General features: G+C 32.4%; 1 protein-coding gene across 1 annotated transcript; it reads right to left on the bottom strand.

Annotated features, from left to right (window-relative positions):
• Positions 1-3090: 3090 nt before the first annotated feature.
• LOC126838704 (nuclear receptor ROR-alpha B-like) lies at positions 3091-13591 on the bottom strand. The gene is made up of 3 exons (XM_050573342.1): positions 13321-13591; positions 6166-6245; positions 3091-3917 (listed from the first exon to the last, which is right to left on the bottom strand). The coding sequence occupies exons 2-3, from the start codon at positions 6241-6243 to the stop codon at positions 3372-3374; spliced, it is 624 nt and encodes a 207-aa protein (XP_050429299.1). The 5' UTR covers positions 6244-6245; positions 13321-13591; the 3' UTR covers positions 3091-3371.
• Between the last annotated feature and the right edge of the window lie 6406 nt (positions 13592-19997).

The raw sequence follows: 19997 nt of genomic DNA on the forward strand, positions 1-19997 counted from the left end.
TATATGTATTTCAAAACTTATTTATATAAAATATATGTACTAAATAAGTTATATTATAAATAGCACCTAGCCACCGGCCAGTAGGTACTTGAAGAGACAAACATTTTTTTGCGGCACGTGAAGGGGGTGAGTTATCAAAACCAAATTCTACCTAAATTTTTTTTTCATAGTTATGAACAAAATGGCGGGGTAGCCCAATGAAAAACTTTTTAAAACAATTCTTCATCTATAACTAAGGACCACCCTAATATCACACATTTGAGGAGTATTTCTTAACATAGTAATGCTCCTCAAATCGATGTATGTAATCAATACATCTATTCAGCACGACAAAAAAAAATAAATTAAGGATCAAAAGTTGGCAAATTTTCCTTCCGTTTATATCTAACCGAAACAAACTACAAACATTTGTATAAAATAACTTCTTGTAATTTTAGGAAATTATGTGAATAGTACCTATTATTTACCTTATTATTAGCTATTCGTATTTACTGCGATATCAAACTTAATTAAAAATAACTTAATTTAAAATTTTTCACAAATTATGTTTTTTTTTATTTATTAAATAATAACTATTTGTATCTTTGGGGAAAATAAACACAAATTTCGGAATACAGTTTTAGAGAATATGTATTGAATTTGAATACCTATGTTTTTTAATAAACTTAATACGTTCAACAATTATTAAATCTGTTTTATATTTGTAACTATAACAGACAACAACTAAAACCTATGCTAATTTTTGAATAGTAATGAATGAACAACAAGAGCGTTGTGTGCTTATGGTATGTCATATAATTTAATTAATGTTTAAATACTTCACAGTTCACACGTTATTTGAAAATAATTATTATCAGAATTATATAGCAAATAGCAATTATTACACTACACACAGCTAGGAGGCCCTCGCCCCCCAAAACTTAGACGTGTTATGTTTCTTTTTGAATGTGCATCCGAATGTATGACTTAATGAAGACATTGACCCCGAAGTAAGAATTAGATTGACCTATCGTATTAGTGACTTTTTATGATTTATAATTCGTCTACACGCCCATTAACAATGATCACAAAACATTAATCATCGTTCATATAAGTTGACACAGCGAAGAGAAGACTGCTAGGCATAAAAAAAGAGAGATCATTACTAACAAATGAATTATGAATAATATACACTGTATTAACAATGCACAATACCTATGCAATCCTCTTCCCGGCTTACATTCATGTACTATTTTAACATAAACTGATTATCATTCAATACATTGTCACTAGTCAGGATCAAAGTTTGAATTTTACACTTTTCAATCAACTTATGGTTGCATCCGTGGCAATTCTATTTTGTAATTGTACCCAACAAATACCATTTCTATCAAATAAATATTTATTTAAGGAACTTCAGTTATGTTGGACCAACTAATGGAATGTTAAAAGAACCACTGTTCAGTAAATATAATAAGAGCATCTAATAGTCACCGTTATAATCAAACTAAATATTCTTTACAGAGCTTTTGGGTGATATTCTTTTCTCAGACTATTTTTTTTTTATTGTATTCTTCAACATTTCATTTATGTTTCCTCCATCATAATCCACCTTTATTACCTTAAAAAGGTTGTTTTTTTATTTTTCTGTACTTGCTCTTCAAACTAAACTTCATTTTTTACTTGCTGTTAGTTGTTATTTTCAAAATTGGATAATATGTCTCTCAAAATATTGTCTCCAAAATGTTGTTATCTTTCGATTTCATAATGAGTGTTTTTACTTTAAAATAACCATGGACTTAATATATTCTGCGTAACTATGTTTAGATGTAAAACATATTTTAAATCGCTGACAAAGATGCTGTGATAGTCTTAAAAATTAATTAACCACCCGAAAAAGAGTTATAAATACTAAACCAATAATTACACATTACAGTTTAAGATTTTGCAAAAAATTGCCTATACCTAATACCTACTCCTTAATAAATAAGGGGTATCCTGTATCACATCCTCTTAACATGTCGGAAAGGCAACAAACTGATTTAAAAAATATTTTAGCTTCGACGCGAAGCTTAGATAGTAATGTTTTTACAGTTACACGTTTTCATTTTTTTGAACAACCCCACGATATCTTCCAAACTGCTTAACCGGTTTCTTCAAATAGAAATTCTATAAATCATTAAGAAGAAATGTAAGTTGAATACATTCAAATTAAATTTTTTTTTTTAATAAATTATAATTATTAAAATGTTAAATTTATTTTGTTTGTAATATAATATAAAGTACATAGCTCTTTTTTGTACTGTTTATAAAAGAAATTCTAATTTTCTTGGCTGTTTAGCCAACTCGTCAATCACATCATCCGGTTAGTTTAGACTTTAGGTTAGGTAATTAGTTAGGTCATTATCAGTATTTTCCATGTGCATACCTATTTATAGATATCTTTATATTATTTTATTAAGGAATTCTATTTAAATATATTTGGTCGTGATGTCAACATGATAACACACAATCCCACAAGCCACAAATGAATTAATAAATATTAAATATAGGCTCTGGGGATCTATCCCCCTAACCCCCCTCCCCTTAATTACGCCCCTGATGAGAGTGCCGACACTCCACAGACCCGTTTGATCCGCGTCGATGACGTCAGTGATGTCGGGTCAATCATATCTAACAAGAAAAGTTTGAGCCCTATTCAAAAAAGTCCATATTCATTGAGTTAAGTATTATAAAATGTATTTTTCACGCACTAAAATTGAACCAAATTTAAATTACAAAAAAACTAACATATAAAACGTATAAAACATTATCTGATAAATTTTTTTTGTTACAGATTTATAACATTGTCAGATTTTTTAAAGTTTTTTTTAAAGTCTCAAAAAATGAGATTGGAGCTTTTGGAACTAAGGCACAAATATGCTAATGGATCTTGTAGTTATTAACACTTAGTATGTTTTAATCAAACGCTTTTAAATGTATAGTTTTTATAATAAACCTATTGGCTATTTATAACATGTATATAAACTAGTTAATTTTTATTAACCATCAACAACACTGAAATATAATACAAATATAAAAAACATATAATACTTAATATTTAAGCTGAGATCTGACTAACATAAAATGATCAAAATATAATACCTACTACAATCACCAATAATTATTACGCCGTGCCGTTTAATGGCGTTATATTATAATTAACAGACTCATAATTACAATAAATAATTAAAAACTATGTAGTAAATGAACGAGTATCAGAATATACACAGTTTTTAAATGAGTCGTGTGTCAGTAGGGAAGTAGTAATAGGGGAGGGATCTTAAAACTTGTGGTAGATCATACTGGATTAGAATCTAATAAGTTTTTTCTAATGAAATCCAAATATAACTTTACGAGGTCAAGTTCAAACGGATGTGATCTCTATTATTTCGGGTTAAGTCGAGTGGCACTATGAGCGGATTTTCCTCTTTCGAGAGTTTCCAGATCTCTCGAATTCTATATTTGGATATACCGTTATTGTTGTCATCATCGCCGTTTTCGGTTGTGGAAGTCTGTCGTACTCGGAGGTCGATCGGCCGGTGGTGTTCGTCTTCATCGTTTGGTTTGTGAAATACTGAACACTTGGTTTGCAACAAAGGAACCCAAGTTTTTGGCGCGAAAAGCAGAGATGCTATTGAGCTGGTGTCAAATCTCACTTCCGATCGGACGTGCCGGTTGTGCTGTTGCTGTTCTTGTAAGAGACAATGCATTTTGAACCAGTTGGATCGGCGACCGTACCGGGAACCGTTTTTCGACATGCCCACAGTCAAGCACTTCTTCAGCCGGCATCCTTTGCATGAAGTACGGGTTTTCTTGTCTATCACGCAATTACCTCCGCCGGACTTGCATTCCGTCACAGCTCTCGTTGGATTGGCGTGTGCCCGTCCGAAAAAAGACTGTCAAATCAAACACAAACACTATCATAACAATAATAATAAGGTCTTAAAAATCACAAAATGTATTATAGGTTATAACATACATAATATCGCGCATTGCCGAAACTAGAAAAACATATTACTTGAGCAACTTTTCAAAACATTGTATTTTTTTTTTTGGTATTATTACGCCCAGTAGCGTTGTATAAAAAACATTTTTTCCTGAAATATAGAAAAAGAGCATACGGCCTGAACTCAATAATCGATTATTTGATAAGTATTTCTTCTTTGTATATTGTTTAATTTTAGTAACATACGTAGACTACAGATTGCGGTTTCACAGTTAATTAGTTATTAAACGAATAAATAAATATACACGTATATATTAAAGATCAACATGACAATGTATTTTATTATTGATTACATTTTTAAATCGTACCTATAGTGCCTATGCGTTTACTGTTCTGTCGGTAAGGGTTAATTCGTGTTAAAAATATCATTCGGTCATGATGATTGAACTGTTAATTAGACGAAATATTTTTGATAGCGCAAATGAATGATTAATGAACGACAGTCTGTTGTTAATGACGGACAAACCAACTGGTTATTATAATATCAACCGAGTTAAGAGTAATCAACGAATCTGTTTAAATATTCGCTTGGAAAAGGAAATAACAAGTGGCAGTGTTAATAATAATGTGATAATAAACAATACTGTCAACAACAACGGCGTCTCAATACATAATGTGGACGTAGCCCATTCGGCTCCCGTTTATCCTAAACGGTTCCCGTTTTACAAAAAGGTTAATTCCCAAACGGCTCTGGTTTTTTACAACACAAATTCCTTCTCGTCAGCGAGTTTTTTATGGAAATAAAACGAAAAATGTCCTATATTTTTTTCAAAAATTTTAATTGATTTAATAGGGGTTGCTACCACTATTACCAAATTCGGAATTCGTATTGATAACTGATAAGGATGGCAGGTCTCCGAGTGTTATGACATTCGATCGCTTCGCTCCGCTAACTAAAAATATCCTAGGTTTGTAGGCTACAGTCTAGGAGGAGGTTACAGGTTTAAATTTAAGTTTAAATTTTTTTGAAAAGTTAAAGAGACTTGATAATATACGCGTAGTACCGAATACCGGAGCCGTTTGGGAAAAAACAAACAATGGATGGAAGCCGTTTGTGTTGCACCGTATAATGTATGTATTATGAGTAAATATTTAATATAAGTATTACAAGAAATTAATTAGTGTAGTAGTGTTGTTTTAAGGTAAAGTTACCTTAAGCTATCAATAATTGTTAAAACCAATAACTATTTTAAGAATTCTTCGCTTAACACTACTCAAGTTGTAGCACATATTTTCGTTTCTTAATTTTCTTGCTTCTTAGTGCTCTAAATTGGTAACTTAAGCACAACAATGTTTTTTTTTTTACAAAGCAAAATGGTATGGACTTATTAGTTATTAAGTAAAAGAAAATAAACATGAAATGATATGCGTATAAGTAAAAACTTAATGGTTTAGAATTATCATTTTGAAACTAGTACAAATATTATATAAATATGAAACAAAGCTAAACAAAATGTAACGATGTATACTGCTGGCAGAGTTGTGCATCATTCTAATGAAACGTTATCTAAATAACCATCTAGAAACACAATATTTAAGTAAAAATTATTTGGTTAATTTTTAATAATATTATTTAAATAGTTTGTGCTTTTAAGTAATTATATTTTAAAACATTATTTGAATAATTTTTTATTTAAATAAGTTTTTACTCGAATAAATTGTGGAAAAATTATTCAAATAACGTTTTATTCGAATAAATTATGAAATAATTATTCGAATAACGTTTTACTCGAATACATTTTTGGAAAAATCAATGGTATGGTTTATTTTTAGTTTTAATGGATATTTTACAAATAAACTCGGAAAAACCTGAGTTTTTAACATAAAAAAAATACCAACAATTTTATTTTTAGGGCCTATATAGATGATCCAGAAAATGAGACTTTTGTTTCTGGTATATTATGTTTTTTATGAGTACAAGTATTTACACAGATTTTATTTGTTGGTAACGGTGTAAATTATTTAGGTTACATTATGGTATTTACTTATAAAACTAATTCCAATATTATATTACATATTTTAAGGCTTAAAACACGTTTGCATTTCTTTTTTTACTTAGGGAGCATTTACATTGAGCTAACGAAGGGTTTTTGTTGGATAGAGCAATTAAATAACGACAATGTATTTATGTGACTTACCTTGCAACCTTCACACGTAAAAGCTCCGAAATGAAAACCTGCGGCCGGCTCTTCGCACACTTTACACGTCTGATTCATGTCTGAAAAAAATTATAGAAAAATTATAATATCCGATTAACTCTTTCTTTAATTATTTAAAACTACAAGGGTTGTGATTTTAGCTTATAACTAAATTTTGGATTACTTTGTTGAGTTGGTAAAAAAAAAGTAACTTTGTAAAGCTAATGAATTATTGTAATATTTTATAGAACTTCTTATCTACAATGATATCACTGGACGTTAAAATGAAATCAAATAGTTATCTATAATAGATAATTATTATTAACATAGGCGTAACTAATTTTTTTAGTCGGGGGCTGGGGTGCTAAAGCAGAAAATGGCGTTTACATTTGATAATCTGAGGGATACGTTCAATGTATGTATCCAGAATAGTTGTTAGATTTGCAACATTTAAAGTGATTCGTGGCTAATATTGGCGCTAAGGGATAGCTAAGAATTGACAAATAAGTAGCTCATAACTGTTTTCATACATTTTGCGAGGATGTCTACCTGAGATGCAGTTTTGTCGGATTTGGAGCTTATACCGATTTAATACGGCAATGGCACGTCTCCTGCGACGTACACCTTTTGTCGGACGCGGAAAACGATAAAAACCGTAACGAGTTACCGAGCGGTCACGATCTCGATCTCGTTGTAATGATTAGTTATCGGGGGCATACTTGGGCCTCGTGTTGTTGTATATTATGCCAGTGCTTGTGGCACCGACACTTTGCCGGACGTGCAGGTGACGTTTTAAATAATAGTCCAAATTGATTTTGGCCTTTTGACCGCAAACCCGTTCGTGCGGCGGCCAGAGATCTAGATGAACGGGTTTTTGGGGGCGTCCACGCCGGGTTTTTATTAGTATGATTATCGTCGCTGTATGTGCATGTGCATGTGTATTTCTGGCGTTTCCTTCGCTCTCCCTCTCTCACTCTCTCTTTCACACACCGCAAACCTCTTGGCTTTCAGCATCACCACCGCGGCTCGTGATCGAATTAACGCCGTCCGATGTGTATCGCGGGCCATAGCGCGGTTTATCGCACGATGATAACAACAACATGATCGATGGGATCGTGATCCGATCTAATTTTAGGGCGGTCGCGTCGTCGCATCGAGGAGACGCGAAAAACGCCCAACACCGGAGCCAGGCCGAGTACAAATAAATCACAAGTCGTGACCACCAGAACAGGTGATATCCTATATACACATACACATTATGCAGTCTAACACATCGAATGGCTGTAATATTATGATAATTGCTATAGTGTAATGGTAACGTAAAAACCACTAATAGATTTGGCGGCGCGAGCGAACGCATCGCGGCCGCGTCCAAATCTGTGGCTTTGGCCGCGGCAATCAATAACGCGTTTATAATAACATTATTATAATTATTATTATCATCATCGCCTACGGTGTATTGGTACGTCCTCGGGCCCTATAATTTCGGCTATAAATTGAGGTTTGACTTTCTTCTGATTAGAAAAATAACAAAAACAAATCCGAACGTGATTTATCGGATTGACGTCGAGCAAAGTAAGTGTTTAGTTTTAAGTAAGTACTATTAGATATCTATAATAACACGGTCGTGATAAAAAAAAACGACTGAGTCCCGGTGGTTTGAAACTCTTGAGACGGCGCTAATGTATTAAAGTATCATAAGCCTTATTACTTTGGCTTTGATACGAAGCTACATGGAAACATTATACCCACAGGGTAAATCATTGGAAATTTCTAAAGATTAGTGAAGATCGCCAGATATTTAAACAAATGTGTCTATCAACTAGCAGTGATGTGGTTTAGTCTCCTAAATTAACATTCTACTTAAAAAACAGCAGAGACGTCAATACAAACAAACACAGTAAAAATACTATAGTAAAAAAATAAGTGAAGTAGAAAATGTAAAGCATGTAAAATAGTAAATAAAATTTGTTTCATAAAGTAGAGTTAACCTATAGTTTCAGTACTGTTGAGCTACCCTTACATTTTAAGAAGTATAGTTGATGCGAACGGTCATAATAAACGTAGAAAAAAGTATACAAATATTTGCTTAAAAAAATGAAATTTGTCTATGTCTGCGATGATGATGAAAGTATTTACTATACTATACTATACTATACTATACTATAGGTATAATCAAATATTATCGTGGTTAGAATTTTTATTAAAATATATTAATGAATTTTTTCGGTTTCTATTGTAGGAAGTTCACATATGACCTTAAAATAACGTATTAAATTTAGTTAGTACTTGAAAAAATTAAACTTTAATAATACGTAATTATCTTTTTTTAATGATATTTTATTAGTGTTTTTTGCTTATAATAACCGTAGATGATGTGCATCAGAGCATTTATTATACGCGTTAATATTTAAAACCCATCCTATTATTTATAGGTGTTCTAAATGAATATTTTTTAATTACATTTTTTGTGTTAAAAATATGACAAATCATAAGAGTCGTCGGTTACTAGGAATTTACGAATAACCAAATAATACGAATGCGTTTAACAACCGTCGTGCTATGCGGAATTCAGTTAGAAAATGAAGACTTAGTTTAGTCGCAGAAGTCTGCTATGCGTACTAATATAAGGATTAAGACTGTTGGTATGTATCACGTACTGTTATTTGTTTGAATGCTGTTATTGTTATTTCCTTTCTGTTGGATAATATGTTATGACTCTCTATAGCCGGTTGTAATATTTTGAAACAAATTAAAATTTTACTAGGCTTACACAATACTAATTTGGTACATATAAGTTGTTATATTTGTCGGTAGCACTAAACATATTTCCCTGTTTGTTCGGTTTACGTTATCGTGGAAGCCATGGCACTAGTAATAATCGTAATAATAATAATATCGTCATTATCATCATGTACTTTAACGGGCTTGAAGGCCTAACGCTACCATTACGAGGTAGTTTCTAGACGAATTCGCTATCCTGAACGACATTAGTAAATATATTTATATACTAAAATAATATAATATAAGCAGTTCAACACTAAACACTCACGACCGAGTTCTCAATTTAACAATTTGCAAACGCGATTAGGAAATGGATCTAGACAACGGATATTATTTCAATGTTTACCGGACGGTGGCGACGGTCGAACAATGCAATTTCGTGGTTCCTGATAACCTATAGATATAATATACCTACAATAGCGTACCTTAAAATATAATATTATATAATAAATATAGATCATCGTGGTTGCGGCGCTGACAAAATATGGTATGGCCGCCAAGGCTGCGGTCCAAAGATAGTCTCTTCGTGATAATCACCGTAATTAGACGTCCGTCATGCGCGATAATACATAATCGTATCAACCATACGTTTTGTACGTATGTATATGTATAATTATAATGTATACAGTACCTATATCTGTATACACAACATATTGTGTGCTCGCACGCGTGTTGTATTGACAGTGCAGTTCGCTACAATTAACGCGTTTGGTAAATGGGACTCGTGATGATCGCGTCCTTGCCGTTACGGCCGACAATAACTCATGTCTGATGCACAGCGACCCCTTCGACTCTCGAGGCTCCTTCCTCCTTCTGGTAGAGGTTGCGAAAAGAATCACAGAAATGAAATAAATACAATATAATGTATTTTTTTAATTGGTGTAAACGTTTGGCAAACGACCAAAACTGTATCATCCTTGAAAGTCGTCCCGAGATGATGTCGATGAATGCTAATAACAATATTAACAATTATTTCACGGCAAATGCAACGCTCGCGGCGATCGAACCGCGATAATAGATAGGTATAAGACCGACAAAAACGAGTATGTCCAATATTATAACGGTCGTCAAAATCGTATAACTTGCATCGCGCGCGGCTTTCGATTGACAAGTGCAGAGGTCAGCCGCATTGAGCCACCGTTCTAATATTATTATTATTATTTATAGGTCTTAGCGATTAGCCAACACCAACGACACAGCTGGTTTCATTTCTTCATCATTCGTTACGGATGTGCATTTCGGCCGATAACGACACACTTCGTCGTGTTAGCCGTGTTATTTACTAAATTGAAAATCGCGAGTTACGCTTAAGAAATCAGGAACCGCGGTCGAACCTTGGACGAGACGGCCACCGACAAAAGTAGACAAGTTAGCGTTGCAGTAAATTTCCCAGTTTGTTTTATTCCCCGTATCTGCGTTCAGGTATAATATTCACAATTAAACGTTCAGGTATAATATTTACAATTAAACAATGGTCCAACAATGTATTATAAAAAAATTGTGAGGGGGAACTTGTTCTTTTAGGTGTTGAGCTTAACGAATCGATAACAAGTCGATTCGTTTCATAAATCGCAGTGATAATAAATTTATACGAAAACGTTTTGTTCAGTATTACACTTGTACAACACTAATCATTTCAATATTATTTAATGTAAAAATAAAGTATTAGCATAAGTTATTGAAAATGCTTGTAAATGTATTTTTCTTTTTTTTTTTTTACAAAATGTATTTTAATATTAATTTTAAAAGCTTTTTTCTAGATAATCCAATCGCATTATTTTTTTTTTTTAGTTCACGATCTGCCTAGGTCGGTTTGGACAACCCTTGCTCTACAAGAGACAAAAGTTGCCATCATGGGGGATGTGGGAACCGCATTATTTATTATAAGTCATAACCCTTAAAATTAATGTATACAAAATTTGACTACTGTCTTACTGTCGTCTGTCTGTATTAGTTACGTCTCTGTAGATGATAGGGAAAATATGTAGGAATCTACCGACATATTTTACCAACTCATTATATAAGCCAACCCGAGGCTTCTGATCAAAATTGTACAGCTGAAGGCTAACCGTTTGGGCCTAATAAGAAGTAGACCATTCAGTATAATTTGTAGTAACCCTATTTTTGTCACATCCGCTTTGTTGTACATGGTCCAAATTACTGTTGGTTGTTCTGTAGCTAGGTAATGTATTTATTTATTTATAAGTTCTTCAAATAAAATGCAGTCGATTTAAGTACTAATTTTTCAATTTTCGATGATATTCAAGATTGATTTAACACGTATTTATACTACAATAATACTTTAATCGAAAATATTAAGTTACGATTTAATATTTGACTGATTTACATAGGGTTGCATAAGCGTCCATAGTGATTTAAAGAAAACAGAAAGAACTCTATATTAAGAGGCAAAATACTGGCAATGTTTTATGTACATTTAACTAGGAGTTATTTTAAATATGCCAATTAGGTATTTTAAATTTAAATAAAAGTTGATTATTTCTAGGTACAGTTATGGAAAGCATAAGATTCTGTAAAAGGGGTAAAATAACAACTTTCGATTTATTACAAGATTAGTAAGATTTGTTGAAAACCCTATAAAAATAAAAACGCTTATAGCACAATTTTAAAAACAAAATTTAAAAAAAAACCGCCTTTTATCCCCGGAAAGGAAATGGTAAACCTCATAAAAAAATTGAAATAGCTAACAAACCTATTAATTCTGTTATGTCACCTGAGAAAATAATTTTGCGTTTTAGTCTTAATTTGACTCTATCTATTCTCTTCGATTAAGAAATGTAATTAATTGACTTCTTAAACATTTTAGTAGCTCATCACACGGCGTTAATTAATCAGCAAACATTTTGAAATGTTTTAGTTAGTGAATGAATTATTAGGCTAGGTTGTTTAGATAATGTCTCGAATAAACTAATATCGCTTTTTGATAATATTAGTTCTTATCTGCAATAAGTTCTGACTTATACATCACTTACTTATAGTGAACATTTCTTCTAACCGACAAAGTTATTGACTTTTGTTTTAATCATTTCTAAACACCATTAAGTAATATGTTTTGGCACAACATTGCATGACTGTAAAATATAGAATATACAGCTATAATTACACAGGTGCTAGGACGCAACTAGGCGCGTATTATGCTCGACTAGTACTAAAAAACTAGGAATATTGGCACTGTCTTAACTATTGTTAGGGGACACTCATCGCACGACAATAAAATATTATCGGACGAGTTTTAATTTGGATCATGTATTGAATGTCAATAATCGACTATTTCAGTCGTAACATATTAAACGGTTGTCTGCGAGTGATAAATAATTCATTTGTATTTGCCATTTACACCAATATTCGATGGTGGGACGTATCGAGTTTGTTAGCTCTCCTTTGACCTTTTTGTCCTGTAATCGAATTTCAAAGGTACGCTAAGCGCAATACTACGTCGTGCATTTATCCGTTATAAACATACATAACCGCAATTGGCCGCTATCAATAGCTCGTTGATTTATCGTATAATGAATGTGCCGGGTGATTGGCTTACAATGACCCGGCCATACTATCTATTAACATTCTATACTATTTTATTTTTGCAGAACTTCTGAAGTAAAGTAACCTGAATTTCAAAATACTTTGTATACAAATTTCCCATATCCAAGTCCTAACTGTCACTTAATATCATCTTTGCATTTTTAAATAACAACCTACTTGTTTAACAATTATTGTATCAATAAAATAATGTTATACTGGTCGATAACCCAGTTTTGTAATTATTTTTAAATAATTACCAAGTTAATCGCTTGTTAAAGTTTAGGCACCAGGGAAATTGAAGGGTAATATGTGTTTACATTTAATTCTGGTGCTTAAATTGTAACAAGCTATTACTTGGAAAATAACTATTCAAAATTGGTTATCGACCAGTCATCAATCTTATTAGACTACTACTCTTTTACAATATTCAAACATGTAGGTTATTTTATGCCAACAAATCTACAAAAAAAAAAAAAAAAATCTACAGAGTCTTAAGAGATAATGGCTGGGTCGTAGTTAACTCTGTATACATGCAACGATGATATGACTCCGGGCTACACAGTGTGATATAGTTAAGAAATAAAATAAACCTTAACCAAAAAAATAAAACTATTATTTGTGTGATTAAGGTTTTCAAAAAAAAAAAAAATGTCAATGCTTAACTGTATAATATAACCACAAATGTTGCTTATGTTTTTGCTACACGATGATATCATTTCTACAGTTACCCCCCTAAAGTGTTTCGCTCTATGCGACTGCCGAGTATATGATATTTATATTAATAATGCAAATAGCGTCCGGACGGTTGGTTTCCGGCGAGACACTTACCTTCTGTAAAAATACAATATGTATAATAATATGTATATTTAAACGGCGTGCACGTGATTTCTTTACTGACAGAGATGCGACCGTTTTACATAACGATCAGGGGCAACTCTGGCGACGACTCCGATCGACACAATGGCAATTAGAACATAATAATGTGTATGTATGTGTGTGTGTGTGTGTGTGTACGCGGAAAGGACCGGTTGAAAACGCGACACGACAACGACAGCAGTGGAGACCTGACGACCAAAAGGCGGTGATGATCGAGCAACGAGGCGCGGGCAGAACGACACCATAAGTCAACGTCGGCTATCGAGTGGGAGCAGAAAACATAGAATAATGCAATTCGGTTTTATGTCGACCGTTCAAGTCTCCTCGGCGCGGCGGTGGCCGGTGGCGATCAACCGACGTCGTCAAGGGCACCACGGGCTACAGAAAAATAATTGTGTTTACGATATGTGGTCGAAAAAACTATTAATATCATACGTTACGCTATTAGCTGTAAATGTACATATTACTATAACGCCTACTCCGTTAACACGTGTTCATTATTTCACTCAGTATTAAAAGTTCCAAACAAATCGAAAATATAGCTGTCGTGACTCCCGGCATAAACTTACCGTACGGCATGGATCTCTACCCGTAGAGCATATTATCTTGAACGAATCGATTGTACAAATTATGTTAAATAAAGACTGACGAAATGAGAGAGGCCGCTTGTCGCCAGTAAAAACTATTGGCAAAGTACTTAGTAGTACTAGTGAATTAGTATACCTACCCCTCACACAAATCCAATTTTTTCAAATAATAATAGACAATAGTATTCAGGCCCGTCCACAGTAAGAAAGCGGGACCATCTTGCCCAAGACCTATAGTTTATAGGGGTTCCTGATCTCTAATCTTGGACATAAATATAAAACCAGGAGACCTGTACATTATAAACATATTGTATAGATTTTAATACTTTTATTGCCATCGGCCGTCACAGGACAGCGAGCGAAAAGAATAAAAAATATAAATAAATGTTTCTTTTGAATATGATTTTTATTGATGTGTTGCAGAACAGGGCCTAACTTATTTTCTACAATGGATACATTTCTAATTTGTTTTTGCAATCGGGTATCGCTGACCCGTGTATAATATATAATATAGTTTATAGATTATGATATGTGGCCGAAAACGAATTAAAAAAATCAAGGAATAAAATAAGAGCTACGCCCTTACTCGATTATCACTATGGCCCACCTGTGTAAATAGTTTTTATATATTACGAGATTGTAACGTCTTTTTCTTCTCTTTAATGCGCATAATAATATTATTGAAATTTGATTTAAAATAAGTGACGCTATTCTAATAAAATTATGTTTATGTCGTCCTCTTTTCTCGCCTTTTCTCTGCTTTCAGTTTGTCCCACTTTGAAGATTGTCGTGTACCCAGTACCGTAGTCACCATGGTTACAAACAAAGTGTTTATTTTGGGTTAGCAACGAAAAATATTTCGTATTTAAAGTATAAAATTCGTGTTTGAGGCCATCCTTAAGGGTGGAATTTTCGAAAAGTACTATGCCAGTTACCTTCGCGGTAGTGTACTCAACAACTTTCCAAAGTTTCATGGCGATCGGATGAATGGTGTACTAATGCATAAAGGACACACACACATACATTCATTTTTAGATACCTATACAGATTAATTAAACATAATATCACTCTAAGGAGATTGCTAATAATCACATTGTAAAATATTATGTTTACAGCCATTATGTACAAGTAGTACCTATAGTTAATAATTTTATTTCGTTTTCATATTTTGAAAGCCTTATGCCGGGTTGCACCAAATATTTACACAGAGATAAACTTGTTTAACTGGAGTTAAAATAAATTCTGTTGCATAAACCATGTTTTAAATTTTATCTGTTGTTAAAAATGTACTTTATCACGAGTTAAATTACAGTGCAATTTAGCGCTGTGTACAATTTTTTGTATAGTTACATTTTGTTATCAATGTTTTGCGTTAAAGTGGAAATCATTATCATTGATTAAACAATATATGATATTAATATTAACTCCTACTGTTGATACTATTTATTCGATAACCAGTATACTGGTAACCTGAATATAAAACAACGATTGAGCAACACTCGTAAATTTAACACATGTTAATTTAACAAAAGTTAGTTTTTTACGGTGGTAAATAATTTACTATACTAGATAGTAAATTATTATTACTATCTGATTTATAAATTACTATAATAGATAACGACAAGTTTGGTGCAACCGGGTACATGTATGTAGAATTCTATGTTTTACTTTAATATTATCGTGATTATCGGTGAATTGTTTATATTGTAAAAATCATAATAGCGTCTCTCCAAAGCCCCAAGTCAGGGATCGAAAAATTTATTGGAGCACTGTATTGTTCCGTCAAGGTCGGAATGGTCCGGGTTACTCCGTATCAACCTTAACGGAACGATATATTTTTAATATTACTCCCGATTACTCCGTTGTTGCCATACTTTTAGTTAGGTTGTACTACTGCTAAATATATAATTTTTTACCATTGATTTTAAAATCGAATAGTTGTACTACAGTGTACCTAATTGCATTGAGTTGAGAGTTTGCAAGTCTTTAAACAAGGTTAATATGTTTGTCTGCGAAATTCAGATTTCTGATGTCTTGTTTCTAACTCGCACAGTTTTATTCACGTGAAAAATTAACGTTACAAATTATAAATATACCTACTGTACACAAATGTCGCGAACCCCGAACTGTTTATACAGTAGGTACCATACGTTCGCAGTCGTAGGTTGGGTACGTATATATTTACTATATTGTAGCCGCGGTTGTGTATATGTGTTTGTATATGATATATATATATATATATATATAATATACATGGCATTTGTGTTATACCCTCGTAAAACTACACTATAGAAGGCACATAGATACATTACATCGAGTATATAATAACGCGTACTATGTGTTCGGCCCACGCGGTCGCGATCGTTCGTGTTGGCGTTTAGTTTGTGTGTGTGTGTATGCGCGAGCGCGTGTGCGATTTATAGAAAATAATAATAAGAAAAATGGGGTTTTATGGGGGTCTCGCGGTTGGGCCAATAAACATGACACGGAGATGGTATCGCGGCGAACGGGAAGCGCAAACGGCCAAGACGGACATTTGGATTGCGTGCGCGACATGCGGCTGTTACCCCGGGCAGCATATTATGTAGTGCATCAGCTGTGCATTGTGTACAGCTCGAGTCTCGGTACAAATTCAACACATCACCGCGTATTTCACCCTGCGTTCTTTGGCGATTGGCTCCATACACACACACGAGCTGTGTAATAACAATAATAATAATAATACACGCCAACGATGTGTAACTTATGTATCCGACCGCTGGCAACAAACGCGTAGGCAACAGCGCAAACACCGACAACAGTAATAATACAACTTGTGTCATCGCGTGAACGGACCTCTTCGTCGTCAATGACATGCCTTCTGGGGACGTAGCCGACACTATCGGGTCGGTCGATCGTCGTTGGACTTATGGACCTGAGCGACCGCACGCCGTAAAATCCGTAATATTATCATATGAATAAATATATATACTTAAAATGGATACATGGTCTTGCAACCCCCCCTTCCCTGGTCGTGCCCTCGGTAAGACGCACGTTCTGAAATGTTATCCGGACATCTAGCTCCAACGGCGAGCTGCGCCTGCCGTAGAATTATGCGGACGATGGGACAACTTATTACAGCTTCCCATCACGCCTAGTCCCAGTTCTCGCATGGATGTATTCCATAACAAAGCTGGGCAAAATAACCTTTGTTTTACAAGTTTAAGTTAAGTTAACTTACACGAAAACTTAACCTGTTTTCAGTTAAAAATTGTACTTTAAAAAAAAAAAAACGTCCGCTAACGTTAATTAATAACTTTAAAGAAGATTCATTCCTGAATTAAATAAGAAATAGAAAACTAGATCAAAAAAAATGTGAGAAATATTAAAAATTGTTCGCTTTTTGGTAACAACTGATCATATATGACATTTAATCTTTCAATACGTTGATCATAATCTATACAATATAGTAATTGACATTTGACAGTTAAGAGGACGTCACACACCCGTTATTTTCTACAAAAAACCCGCTTTGCGCGGATTAATTTTACAAAGGATATAATCAAAACTAAGAAACCAAATTTTTACATAATATAGACAACAACATTGTCTGTGTTTTATTATCGCCTTTTTTTAATATTTCAACCAGTTAATGAATAATTAATTAATTAAGAAAGGACTTTTTTTGACTTTTTTAAAAATGATATAGCGTTGATTGTATTAGATATATCGAAAAAATACGGATGATGGAACACAGATAATTTTATCATAAATAATATGTATGAATTTCATTCCTTAACTATGTATGAAGCCTGAGAAAATTAATCCGCGCAAAACAGTTTTGATGGGAAAAAATTGTAATTTATCCTATAGACATGACTGTGATAGTCTGACAAAAAAGATGGCAATCAAAAAAGTATCCTCATTACTGTATTAATAAGTATACATTATAGTTCAAACTCTAAATTAAGATTTATCGAAAAATTGCCTATACTTTACTCCTTAGAAATGGCCGGTGGGCTCCCTCTTAACACCAGTCACTGCCTCTTTTATTGACTTCTCGTCACCCGAACTTGTCATTTGGTGTTATCGTACAATATCATTTATTTTTAAAATTGCACGGTACAAGAGTTTATACCAGAAAATGTAACACAAGTCCCAATCAAACTATTTTTATTATTAAATAAGATGAAAATAACTCATAAGTTGTTTTCGAAATATATTATCAACTAATATTTATGAATCTTATGTTGTAAGTACTTATTAATTTAGTAAAAATTATGTTAGCGCATAGTATTTGTATATTTATTTTCCTTCACATTTCTATATCTACTCAATAGGGGGAAATTTAGTTGTTTTAAGATTGTATCTATATTTCCAATTTAAATTAGTTTGTTTGTTAACTGTTCTACATATTCTATACAGTTTCACGTCATTTGCATAACATTTCGATAGTGAACTAATTGTTTGTAACGATGTTTGAGCTCGAACACTAAATTGGTTACTGTTGTCATATAGTATTAGTTAGTTTACTTATAATTCATAAAATACACAAGAATTTGATTTTAATTTTTTAAAAAAATAAAATAAACCATAATTTTTACTTCACTGGATTTATGAATATTTAGAACTTAGCACTAATATTTAGTAGACGACCAATGTCAAAAAACACCATTTCTCTGTATAAACTGGATTTTTTTTATAACATTAAAAACATTTTTTTCAAAACGTTTTATGTTCTTATCTCATGATTATACCATATTTTTAAAAATTGTATAATTTGTTTCTGTCGGTTTTTATATTCTAATGTTATTTTTAATATTTATAACTGATCTACACGGTCATGTTTTTAAAATATAAATTCTCAGAATATGGCATTGCAAAATGATTTATTTTAAGGAAACTCGATAGTAAGTAGGTATTATTAATTTTTATGTATGTTTATTTCATTTTTTTTTTAACACAGATCTGAAAACGGTTTTATCTTATTAGTTTCACTTTACATGCATACAGCATCGTTACAGTGAATAGCGGTGTCATGATAAAATTAATAGCTACAATAGAATAAATAATAAATGATATTCTTAAGGAATCTCTAGTACAACAAGAAAATACATATTTTTTAGATAGCAGCTATTGAAACGGTCGATGTAAGAATATAGAACACAGCTACAGAAAATAGTGGCAAATATGATAGAATTTAACAAAAAAAATGTGTCTTGTATTAACTATAGATACACCACACCAGGCAGCAGTGCATCTAAAAATTAGTCTTATTCAAGCATTTATTATTATTATTTTTTAAATAAAGGAAAACAATTAAAACGATTTAGCTTAGAAAATAAAGTTTTAAAAATCAGAAGATATTTGGTTAATTATGCTGCAGAGTAAGTCCACTGTGAAAAATAATTATTCTACCGGCGACGTGTTATGAATTGCTCACGAAGTTTGTTATCGAATTCCCTCACACGCCCCCACGACTTACGCGTACCTAAGCGTTCATTAAATTTATACTTGAAACCCACGTATTATAAATTAATAATATTATTACTAACAATTATCTAACTATTATCATTATATTAAATTAAATGCAACGCAGCATTTTAAAGTAAGTATACGGTAAATAAAAAAATAAATATTTACATATTATATATATCTCGATAAAAGAAATTATTCTCCAAAATAGTTTTTTTTAAAGCAAAATCATATTTTGATTCAACGAAGGTGTATATATTTAGGGTAGTTCTTTAAGTAAGCTATATAAATTTCAGCTAATGAAATTTGCACAAAATAATAATCAATTTAATGTTTAGTTTTTCTATGTTTCTATTATAGGTTGCACTCCCAATATATAACTTTTCTAAGATTAAAATTTTTGATTTAACTAGCTAAAACCATAAATCCTCTAAATAAAGAGCCAATTAATCCATTTAAGTGAAATATTTTACATATTTAATCCTCGAATTTATCGTAAACAATGATTTACAAATTCTTGAACATTTTTACTAAAAAACTCTTTGTGTGTATTATGAGAACCTACTGGTTTATTTATTAAAATGTTTA

The sequence above is a fragment of the Adelges cooleyi genome, unplaced genomic scaffold (assembly GCF_023614345.1).
Source record: "Adelges cooleyi isolate 19-005CV unplaced genomic scaffold, UGA_ACOO_1.1 ACOO_flye_CR_arks_rails_tigmint_CR_PRNA_30, whole genome shotgun sequence".
Lineage (NCBI taxonomy): Eukaryota > Metazoa > Arthropoda > Insecta > Hemiptera > Adelgidae > Adelges > Adelges cooleyi.